This window comes from Engystomops pustulosus, chromosome 5, assembly GCF_040894005.1.
Source record: "Engystomops pustulosus chromosome 5, aEngPut4.maternal, whole genome shotgun sequence".
Lineage (NCBI taxonomy): Eukaryota > Metazoa > Chordata > Amphibia > Anura > Leptodactylidae > Engystomops > Engystomops pustulosus.
In genome coordinates, this window is record NC_092415.1 from 161810834 (window position 1) to 161822912 (window position 12079).

The 12079-nt window shown below is 42.4% G+C and overlaps 1 protein-coding gene across 3 annotated transcripts; it reads left to right on the forward strand.

The window, feature by feature from the left end:
* Positions 1-374: 374 nt before the first annotated feature.
* Positions 375-9685, forward strand: NKIRAS1 (NFKB inhibitor interacting Ras like 1). 3 transcript variants are annotated; one of them, XM_072153628.1, is made up of 5 exons: positions 375-441; positions 4901-5022; positions 6928-7169; positions 8250-8463; positions 9490-9685. In XM_072153628.1, exons 2-5 carry the CDS (start codon positions 4929-4931, stop codon positions 9549-9551), a joined length of 612 nt encoding a protein of 203 aa, XP_072009729.1. In that variant the 5' UTR covers positions 375-441; positions 4901-4928; the 3' UTR covers positions 9552-9685. The 3 variants fall into 3 exon arrangements, with proteins under 3 accessions (XP_072009729.1, XP_072009730.1, XP_072009731.1); XM_072153629.1 differs by having other exon boundaries at positions 375-437; positions 4899-5022; XM_072153630.1 differs by lacking the exon at positions 375-441 and adding an exon at positions 1313-1411.
* The last annotated feature ends 2394 nt before the right edge of the window (positions 9686-12079 follow it).

The window sequence follows — 12079 nt, forward strand, 5'->3', positions numbered from 1 at the left end:
GCAACTTGTGAATGTGCCGAGGCCGTGGTCATACGTTTCACTAGCATCACGTTCATAACCCGTGTGCTTATCCCCTGTGTGCTAGCGTCCCGATATGAACACGACACTAGTGGAACATGTGACCACGCCCTGGGAGCCCCAGTTAGGCCGCGGTCACACGTACCGCTAGGCGTCCGTTCATAACGCAACGCTAGCGCACAGGGGGAGGTCCTTGGCCCAACGCATATGCGTTTCCAGAGAAACGCATGCGATTGATAAGCCGATCGCATGCGTTTCTCTGGATTAGACGCACCAACAACGGTCCACGAATGCACCGTGTGACCGCACCCTCATCCTAGACAGCCAATAAAAGGACAATTGGGAGGAGGTAACAAGCAGAGGGAGTTGTCATACATATGTTGGTGTAGTTTGTGCAGGGCTGGGTCAGACTAAAAAAAAAAGGTATGCAATTATGTTTTTATTGGTGCAATATCTTAAGGCCGCGGTCACACGTACCGCTAAGCGTCCGTCATAACGCGACGCTAGCGCACAGGGGGAGGTCCTCGGCCAGAACGCACGTGCGTTTCCAGGGAAATGCATGCGATTGTTAAGCCGATCGCATGCGTTTCTCTGGAAACGCATGTGCGTTCGGGCCAAGGACCTCTCCCTGTGCGCTAGCGTCGCGTTATGAACGGACGTCTAGCGGTACGTGTGACCGCGGCCTAAGTGTGTCTTTAAGGCCTCATGCACATGACCGTATGGTCTTTTCTGTTATGTATATACTGCTGTATTCTGGCCGTAAATACGGGTTGTATTGCAACAGTATGGCAACGTTTTGTACCGTATCCATATAAAATAAGTTCAACGTAGAGCCACAAAAATGATAAGGGGTATGGAGGGTCTTAGTTATGAGGAAAGATTAAAACAACTAGATTTATTTAGTCTGGAAAAGAGACGACTACGAGGGGACATAATTAATTTATATAAATATATGAATGGTCCATACAAAACATATGGTGGTAAGTTGTTCCAGATTAAATCAAATCAAAAGACGAGGGGGCACTGTCTCCGTTTGGAGAAACCAAGGTTTAATCACCGGAGGCGACAGGGCTTTTTTACTATGAGAACGGTCAATCTGTGGAATAGCCTGCCTCAGGCGCTGGTCACAGCAGGGACAGCAGAGAGCTTCAAGAAGGGTCTAAATGCCTTTTTACAGAATGGGTGACAGAATGCACCTCCCACTGCTTCGGCCTACTGCATGTATATACGGAAGTATATGGTGCACAGCGCGTATTTAGAGTACAGTCCTACAGCTGGGCGGGTGTACAGCTGTACGCTGAGGAGGAGGAGGTGACCCTTCCCTTTTCCCATTGTGTTGAAAAAACGCAACATGTGAACGCAGCCTCAGGCCAGGGATGCGTGTAGCATTCAGGTTACATTTTCCATTGTGTTCTGGATTTATATCTTAGATGCAGCATTTTTGCTTCCTTCTGACTTTCAAGTGGAATTCTTGATTTGGTTTCTTAACTTTGCGTTTTCTAATATCTGCCTTTTGTGAGGTGCATTTTTAGTGTATTCACATGTTCAGTTTTTCTGATGCAGGTTTGGATGATAACGATAAGCATATATATGCCCCCCCCCATACGTTTGTATGAATGTAGCCTTAAAGTAGTTGCATTACTAGAAAATGGTTGCGTTTTGTGGTCTTTGTTTTGAAATTAATGCAATCACATTCAGGGAGAACACGCAAGAACCAAAAAAACAAAAAAATTCCAAGAGGCACAGACCAAATGTTTAAAAAAATAAAACTCAACTTAGAGATTTCCTTTATTGCATTGCAATGTTAACGCATGCATATGAACGTCTTAGGGTGATATCACACATGGCGTTTTTAGTCCGTTTTTGGGGCGTTTTTGTGCGTTTTGATTTGTGCAAATTCGGAACAAAACAGACAAAAACGCATGCGTTTTTTTAACGATCTAAAAACGGCACAAAAACGTCCTAAAAACGCCATGTGTAAAATCACCGTTAGGATGCGTTCACACGTTCCATTTTGACCTGCATTTTCATTGCGTTTAAAACGCATATACAACAGCTGAGGAGAGGTGATTTGCTAATTACATCACTGTTAACATTTCCGTTTACAAAACGCATTGTAAACTCGCACGTCATGCATTAACATTGCGTTAACAAATGTAAATGGTAATGTAATTAGGCAAATTACCTCTCATCAGCTGTTGTAATGCGTTTCAAACGCAACGTTTGAACCCACCTTTGGGTGATGTCACATATTCAGTTTTCTGATGCAGTTTTTGATGCCCAAACCAGGAATGGAGTAAAAGTATAAGGAGGAGCAGCACCTTTCAATTATTTCTCACCCATTATGATCCACACCTGCTTTTGGCTTCAAAACTGCATTTGAAAAACTGGTTGTGTGCCATCACCCTCAGGGTGATGTCAGACGTGACACTTTGTCTGCGCACCGGGGCGGGCCGCGGCCCAATTGCATCGGCGTTTCTATGGAAAGGCCTGTGATCGGGAACGAGCGGACGGTGTTTTGCCTTAATTTAATGCAAAACACCGGCGGCTCGTTCCCAATCGCAGGCGTTTCCATAGAAACGCCGATGCGATCGGGCCGCGGCCCGTCCCGGTGGGCGCGGCTTTGTTTGCGTTTGCAAGCGCAGACAAAGCGCCACGTCTGACATCACCCTCAGGCCGCTTTCACACTGTGCATTTTGAGATGCAATCCAAAGGCTTCTGCTGTGATCACATGTTGGGAGTTAACATGGCATTTCCAACGCAATGTCACCACAATGTGTGATCACAGTAAGAGCCTTTGGATTGTGTCTCAAAATGCACAGTGTGAATGCAGCATTTAGAATGCAATTTGAAATGCAATAGAACAGCTGTGGAGAGGGAATTTGCATGATTAGTCTTAACATTTATGTGAACTGAATATTAACACATTGTAAACACATGCAACTTTTTTTTTTCAGATGGCTGGACAGATACTTTGCTATTAACGTATAATTTTATTTTTTTTAAACTGATACATACATTTCTTAGACCCTCTAGGACAGTGGTTCTCAACCTTTCTAATGCTGTGACCCCGCAATACAGTTCCTCATGCTGTGGTGACCCCAAACCATGCAACTGGCAGTAAAAACACTGTAAAATTGCGGCTCCGATGGCTTTAGGCGACCCCCGGTTTTGGTCGTTCGACCCCCGCTGGGGTCCCGACCCACAGGTTGAGAACCACTGCTCTAGAAGGTCTGATCTTTCCTACCATATTGTAAGACTACTGCTAGCACCAACCGTGGGTGTTTTCTACAATATGCAGCAAACCCTGTTTCTGTATGAAGAGGACTCACCCCATGAGCCCTCTTCATACATCCTTCATAGCTCGCTGACGGATATATTTGTCGGTGAACATGAAGGAGTTAATGACATCTGTTTAAATTACAGTTTGTTTTTAGAAAAAAATAATGCGTAGTAGTAGCTGCAATCTGGCTTTCGTACTATGCACTCCACTGAAGCTGCTCTTTCTAAAGTCTCCAATGATCTCCTCACTGCTAAATCCAAAGGTGACTATTCGCTCCTCATTCTTCAGGATCTATCGGCAGCGTTCGATACTGTGGACCACCAGCTCCTCCTTAGGATGATTCGCTCCATTGGCCTAAAGGACACTGCACTCTCGTGGTTTTCTTCCCATCTCTCTGACCGCACTTTCAGTGTCTCCTTTTCTGGATCTTTCTCTTCTCATCTTCCTCTCAGTGTCGGGGTCCCTCAGGGTTCAGTCCTAGGTCCTCTTCTCTTCTCTCTATACTGCCCCCATTGGACAAACCATCAGCAGATTTGATTTCCAGTATCATCTCTATCCTGATGTTACGTGCAGAAGTATATAGCTGGGTGTCATCACCTCTGCTTTAATCCAGAAAACCAGCAACTGTCTTTGCTGTCTCTAACGTCATGTCCTCTCTCTTCTTGAAACGTAATCTTTCTAAGACTGAACTTCTTGTCTTTCCACCATCTATTAACTTACCTAACTCTGACCTCTCCATCTCGGTCTGTGGGATCACTATAGCACCGAGGCAGCAGGCAGCTGTCTTTGGGTTGTGCTGGACTCTGACCTCTCTTTTTCACCATACATTCAATCTCTTGCTCACTCTTGCCGCATGCATCTCAGAAACATCTCCAGAAACCGACCATTTCTGACAATTGAAACGTCTAAAATGCTAATTATTGCACTTACTCACTCTCGACTAGACTACTGTAACTCCCTACTAATCGGTCTTCCACTCACTAAACTCTCTCTTATCTATTCTTAATGCAGCAGCCAGGCTCATCTTTCAGACCAAACGCTACATGGATGCCTCCATTTTGTGCCAATCACTGCACTGGCTGTCTGTCGCCTTCCGTATTCACTTTAAAATAATAACCCTCATCCACAAAGCTCTGCATAATGCTGCACCTTCCTATCTCTCTTCTCTAATCTGTCCATTGCTCTTCCCGAACTCTTCGATCTGCCAGTGATATTAGATTAATCTCTACCTTAATTAGAACCTCCCATGCACGTCTCCAGGGCTTCTCCCGAGTTGCTCCAATTCCCTGGAAAGCCCTTCCTCCGGACTCTCAGACTAATACCCACCCTCCAAAGCTTTAAATGTGCTCTTAAAAACCATCTCTGTAGGCAGCCTATCACACTCACTAACTGCATGAAATGGCAACTCACCCTTTACTAATCCCTTTACTGCTTCTCTGCAGTCTTTTTCACCTTGGACCCTGTAAATAAGATGGCGGCCAATGGCTGGTTCAAGCAGCAGAATTTTTATTTAATTATTTTACATTGTTCCCTTAAAAAGAATGGCTGGACCATTATACAACCTCTTATACCTCTTGTGTTAACATAATTTTTCAACAGGTTTACTTCCAGAATTGCCTGATACGTAATGGGGAAAGGAAGTCGAGTAGTTGTATGTGGGATGGCAGCAGTTGGAAAAACTGCAATACTTGAGCAGGTGCTCTATGGAAACCATACAGTTGGTAAGTCTATACATTTCTTGTCTGTGAGATGTTTTGTTGTGGTTCCATTGCTGTTTTTCCATTGCACCAAATGAACATGGGACAATTCAAATTCACTTTGACATAAACCCTGCATTTTAATTAGCCAAGTGTTCACAATAGGACTGAATAGAGGTATTGTGATTTACTGTTAAGCAGGAATTGACCCCAGCTTCCCACCTGAGTGAAGTTGGCCCCCCCACCTTGTTCAAATCAAACAAAATTGGTGGCAAACGTTTGTGCTACGTTTGTGCAGCAGAAATTTTCGTTTGTGCCGCTATCGTTTTTAAGATATTAATGAGTTTCCAGAGGTCATCAGAGGTCAACCAGCCCCCCCCACCTTGCCCAAACCAAACTGGTGCCGAACAAGTCTGCTACGTTTGTGCTGCTTAAATTTTTTTTGTGCTGCTTTTGTTTTGAATAAATGAACAAAAAATTAAAGTTCAAGCAGCCCCCCCACATTAACCGAATCAAACAAAACTGGTGTCAAATGTTAGTGCTACGTTTATGCTGGTTTGTGCAACAAAAAATTTTGTTTGTGCCGCTATCATTTTTACGGTATGCTCAGGTGTTTACATAGGTTAAAGGTGTTTAGGATGAACTGGTAAAAAATAAACTTGGTGACACTTCCCTAGTTTGATCACCAGGGGGAGCTAGCAAACACATTGCACTTTGGAAGAAATGAACTCTGATGACCTCTGGAAAAAAGTAAGAATATATTAAAAATGATAGCGGCACAAACGGAAATTTTTGCTGCACTAACGTTTGACACCAGTTTTGTTCGATTTGGTTAATGTGGGGGGGGGGGCTGCTTGAACTTTTGACCTTTAATTTTTTGTTCATATATTCAAAACAAAAGCAGCACAAACGTAGCAGAATTGTTAGGCACCAGTTTTGTTTGGTTTGGACAATGTGGGGGGGCTGATTGACCTCTGGAAACTCTCATTAATATCTTAAACGATAGCGGCACAAATGAAAATTTTTGCTGCACAAACGTTTGACACCAATTTTGTTTGATTTGAACAAGGTGGGGGGGCCAACTTCACTCAGGTCAGCTTCCCTACTCCAAAAAGGCCTATGTGCTGTAACTTTTGATGTTGTTTTTTTTTTTTTTTTTTTTTTAGGAGACTGTGGTAAACATTGAGTGCGGTGTGAGTTGGATGCATCACACTTGGTACTGTGAAAGGGGCCTAAGAGAACATGCACAAATATGTAGACTCTCTTCACACAATCCATTTAAAATCCAGACTTAAATCAGTGGTGAATCTGTACATTTTTAAAAAAAACTCTTTCCAGACCCACACCCGCTGGTCAGTGACTTCTTTTGACTGCAGGAGCGGGTCTTCGGCTGTCGGATACAGCCAGAGACCCTATGAAGAAGCAGTTTATTACTGCTTCTTTCTTCACTGCATAGGGCTGAAGTAGTGCTATGCAGCGAATGCAGGAGCCAGAACTCCAGCTTTGCGGACAAGGGCACGCAGCTCCTTGTAGCTGCGCACCGAAGATATCTGGTAGGAGGATCAAAGAGGATACTGGAGTAGCTGCGCCGTGTAGCCTCATCTCCAGCTTCTCCACGCCCCAGGGCTATCCTCATGTCCAATGGAAGCACCTAATCTACCTTAATTGGTAGAAAACCTGAATCGAACTAGACCTCTAATTTTTACCAAAGACTAGATGACCTATCATGTTTGCTAGCCCCCATGCAGTGTAGATCATCTATAGGTTCTGATACACATGTCAGGATGTCCCAGTAGTAATGTATATTATAGGATTATTCGGTGTCATTCTCTAGCAAGTATATACCATCAGTGAGAGGAATGGATATGCCTATTCCAGTGGTTCACTGGAGGTATATATAATATATATTTCATTTTTGGTTTGTTGCAGGTCAAGAAAATATTGAGACTTTGGAAGATGTATATATTGCTTCAGTGGAAACCGAGCGTGGAGTGAAGGAGCAGCTGCGGCTCTATGACACACAAGGACTACAGGAGGACACAGAGCTGCCCAGGCATTACTTCTCCTGTGCCGATGGCTTTATTCTTGTCTACAGCGTGGACAGCCTGGAATCATTCAGAAAGGTAGAACAACTAAAAAGAGACGTGGACCGCTTCCGGGATAAAAAGGAGGTAAAATAAAGTTGTTTTCATTTTTCAATCCAAATTTCATAAACACCCGTGTCCACTTTATCCAACAGCTTTAATAAGAATAGGATTGTTCCATTATTGTCTGTTTTTAATCTAGTTCAGAGGAACAAAAATGTATTTGTTCCAATACAGCTAATTTATATTAAATGATTATTATCACTTTTATTCTTAATTGTACAAAACAAGTGGCATCAAATGATAAAACTTTACCCACAAAATAAAGCCAAAGTATAAAACCATTAATGTGATGACTATTTTGTACGTTATGATAATGAAACTTGCAATCTCTGACATTCCCTTAGTGAATAGGAGTGGTGAGGATAGCTGAACAGGGTGCTCAGTAATGTCCAATACTACGGAGCGGCAGGAGGTATGCTGGGGGTTCTATCGTTGTGATTGGTCACATAGTGCAACAGATGTTCCTGAAATTCAAGTTTATTTGACAGCTGAAAAGAGAATTCTTCTATGAAATTATCAACTTAAAGCACTTAGCAGGCCACCTGTCTATGGCCAGGATAAATGTGTGGCTTCCTCTGAGGGCGTGTTCACAAGTGGCATTCTGACGCATGCGTTTTAGACGTGCAAGTTAGAAGACATGCGTTTTCATATTACTATGCATTTGGTGCACCGTTATTTATAAAATAAAAAAAGCCATGTACAGCACTCCACGATCTTCATTAGTGCCATAAACTTTGAATGGAGCAGCTGTACACCGCAGCAATCATTCCTCAATAAACACCGATTCTTCCCCTTCTTGTGATTGGTGGGAACCCCAGACGTCTTGTGAATAGGTATAAAGTTTTGTTTACAACAACTAAAATAACGCAACATATAACAGCATAAATCATCCTGTCAGGGTGAGAGCAGGAACGTCAGATTATAATATAACTACTACTGTTGCACTGTTTAAAATGAAGGACCATGGTATACGTAGTATAGTTTTGTGTATTTTGCTAGATTAGATTAAAAAAAAAACACTGAGCCATGTATTGTGCTAATGAATTGGATGTGAAAATGTTTGGTTTGTAAGTAACTCCTTGTTCTCTGCTTATGTCTTGTTAGATGGTCACTGTTGTTTTGGGCAACAAGTTGGATCTGGCAGAACACAGACAAGTGGATACAGAAATGGCACTACATTGGGCAAGAGGGGAAAAAGTAAAAATCTGGGAAGTCTCGGTTACAGACAGAAAGACCTTGATTGAGCCTTTCACGTTTTTGGCTAGCAAACTCAACCAGCTTCAAAGCAAGTCGCCCTTCCCTTTGTCTGGAAGAAAAAGTAAGGGGACCCCATCATCTGACACCTAACATTTTGGGTTCCGATTATGCTTCTTCTGTATTGTGTATTTCCAAGGACAGTTTTTTTTTTTTTTTTTTGGGGGGGTTTGTTTGTTTTGTGGGTGTGTTTGGTGTTGTGTGTGCTTTTTGTGGCATTTTGTTCCATAATCTTAATCTTATAACTACTGTGCACTTCACTGCACTTAACGATCACATCACATAAAATTTTCTACTTTGAATTATGCTATGTCCTTCATTCCTTCATTCCAAATGTATCAGCTCCTGAGATGTTTTGTAGGTCTGTAGTGTCACAGAAATCGCCAAGTACAGGCAGTCCCCGGGTTACATACAAGATAGGGTCTGTAGGTTTGTTCTTAAGTTGAATTTGTATGTAAGTCGGAACTGTATACTTTATCATTGTAGCCCCCAGCCAAATTTTTTTTTGTCTCTGTGAAAATTGGATTTTAAAAGTGTTGGATTGTCATTAGAACCAGGGTTAGCAATAAAGCTTCATTACTATATATCAGTGATAACTGTTATAGCTGTTTATTGTAGCCTAAGGCTAAAGTACAGTAAATCCCCAAGATCCAGAGGTCCGTTTGTTACTAGGGGTCGTATGTAAGTCAGGTGTTCTTAAGTAGGGGACCGCCTGTACATTTAAAGGGGTTTTCCCCACAAAGAAAAGTTAGGCCCTATTCACGGGTGGGAAAACACCTTAAGAGTTATTTGGGCAGTGTGTGGTTCTGTTCCTACTAGTTTTAAAGGGACTTTTGGGATTTCTGGCATTTTACTGGTAGGTGACAAATGGATTTGAACCACATTTAGTGAGTGGAGCCTTAAGGCACGGAGCCTTATTTTAACACTCCAGGGAACAGTCCATTTAAACAGAAATTGTTACCTATTTTTGTTTTAAAACTAAATAAAGTAATTTTCTTTTGAATTTTACAATTGTTTCAAAAAAGGAATAAAAATAAAAGAAAAAAACCTTGTTGACAAATTTTTCAATTATTTTTTTTTCCCTCTACAGCATGGTTATCTTGTTTGATGTGGTGCTGTCCTTCCTGCTGGTACCAACGGATTATCAGCTGATGGTAACTCTGGCCATCATATCCAGTGGCTGTATTTTTTTTTTTGTCTTATTTGTCTAATAAAAGATTTGATCTTTATTGATCACCTTTTAAAGTTTAAATGGTAAATCATTTAATAAACCTTGCAGGAATCAATAGTGCAAATTAATGCAGAAAACGAAGAAGCAAAATGCTCATATTTTATTATCTTCTCTACATTCCATTCCTATTACATGTATGACATTAAATACAACTATTGTGACCCCTGAAATGAAATATCACTTGAACTACTTAGGAAATGTGTACACTATATGAATGCAGTAACCAAATGGAGAGTAAGTGGTAACACAAAATTTAAATGCACTATTTTCCTAAGGACCTATAAATATTTTGTAACCTGTAGGGGTAAAAATAATTAAAAACAAAACCCATTGAAAGGGGGTTAAGTAAATACAGCCACAGGAAGCTGTCTGGTAGTCTGCAGTAAGGCCTCAAGCACACGACTGTACGGTCTGTTCTGTATTCTGGCCGTAAATATTGGACGTATTGCAACCGTACAGCTCCATACATAATACGGTGGGGTGGAAAATGATGAATGCACCTCCCACCGGTGGTTCTGGATACAAGAAGTATATGGCAGCTTATGGTGCACTGTATTTTATAAGTTCCCATTGACTTCTGTGGGCCCTATGGAATGGAAATATGGTGGAAAAATACATATTAAAATAGTCTGATTCTCTCATAACCCCTCTGATCTGAGTAAAGCTGTATCACATCCCGACTTTTTATTTATTTATTTTTTTTATACCTGCTTGTGCACAGCACTGTCAATTCCACAGCCCCGTGCAGTCTAGAATATCTGCTGGGTGTGCCGCTCAGCAGCTAACAATGGTCCATGGGGTCATTGTTTGCAGCCCATTGAACTGAACACATTGTACGGTAGCCTTAGGGTGGATTCCCATGCGGCACTTTCATGAGTGGCTTTGGCCAAAACGCATGTTGGAAATGCATATGAGTTTTGGCCAGACCCCCTTTAATTTGCATTTTTAAACCCCACTTGAGGTGCGTTCAGTTTTTCAGATGCAGTTTTTGTGTTAACTCCACGCCCCCCCTTCCTCTCCTGGTTAGCATTTCTCAATATGTCAACTCTACATCTGCATCTGAAAAGCTGAACTTGTGAATCCACCCTTGTGTTTTGGTGCGTTTGCAAATGCAGACCAAACCGCACCCACCGGGGCAGGCCGTGGCCCGATCGCATTGGCATTTCTATCGGGAACACACAGCCAGTGTTTTGCATTAAAGTAAATGTTGTTTAGCCTCTGGGTGCTGCTCCATGGTCCCCACTGGCTTTAGAAAGCTAGACTACTGAGCATTGCAGGCAGCTTAAAACACACAAATTTTTGATGCGCCAGAAGCCACTGTGCAAGACGTTCCTCCACATTCACAGGTGCCATGTACAAGGAGTGAGGCGGATCTGCAGAGGCTACTCAGGGCATGGATGAAGCCTGAGGGTGAAGACACACATGGCGTTTTTGGGCCGTTTTTACTAAGTGCGTTTTCAGATCGTTAAACGTATGCGTTAAAAAACGCATGCGTTTTTGTCCGTTTTTCCAAAATTGCGCAATGAAAAACTGACAAAAACGCATGCGTTTTCAAAAAACTGATGCGTTTTTAAAAAACGGATGCGTGTTTTAACGCATGCGTTTTTAACGATCTGAAAACGCACTTAGTAAAAACGGCCCAAAAACGCCATGTGTGTCTTCACCCTTAGGGTGATGGCACACGTGGCGTTTTTGAGCAATACGTCAAAAAACACATGCGGTTTTAAAAACTGCATCTGTTTTTGACAGGTTTGACCAATTATCTTAATTCAAACTGGTCAAAAAGACATGCATTTTTTTTTTAAGGTTGCAAAATGCAATGAAAAAAAACCCAGCAAAAACGCAACGTGTGTCACTGGCCTTAGGCCCCTTTCACACGATGTATATGGGGGCTGCATACTGGCTATATGAATGGCAACTAATATATGGCTGCCATGTAAGTGCATTGTGTATTACTGTACAGTGCAGTCTCTTTCACTGCAAATACGGCCCAGCAGCGGCTTTTAGACAGCTGTATGCTTGCCTGGACCCGATCGCGGTGGAGCACAGGGCTGGAAGGAGGGGCAAGAGATTTTCACCCAACCAAAGGCAGAGGAGCGGCTGCACGCCTCAGTCACACAGTGGTGAGACAGTGTCATTACCACAATACATTATCACAGACTTCCATTGTGGCAGTTATTGGTGGGGCTAGATTACCGGCACAATAATGCCCATCAGAGGTACGTCCTTTCACAATTCGGAGCAGATTACCTTAATTTATAAAGTCAATGGGCAGGAAAGAAGTGGTTAATCTAATGACCTATACTAAAGAGAGGTCAATAATACCACAAAGTCCTGAATCTGCCCCCTCCCAAACGCCATCTCCTGCTCTACCACAACTACGATAACAACATACAGAAAATTGTAAACTCCCAGCACCGATTCAGTAATAAATAATAGACACACGCTC

Excerpts from the sequence above, each read along its gene's own strand:
- NKIRAS1 (XM_072153628.1), top strand. The coding sequence starts at position 4,929 with ATGGGGAAAGGAAGTCGAGTAGTTGTATGTGGGATGGCAGCAGTTGGA. Across the intron at positions 5,023-6,927 it reads CTATGGAAACCATACAGTTG|GTCAAGAAAATATTGAGACT; the intron begins GTAAGTCTATAC and ends GGTTTGTTGCAG. Across the intron at positions 7,170-8,249 it reads GCTTCCGGGATAAAAAGGAG|ATGGTCACTGTTGTTTTGGG; the intron begins GTAAAATAAAGT and ends ATGTCTTGTTAG.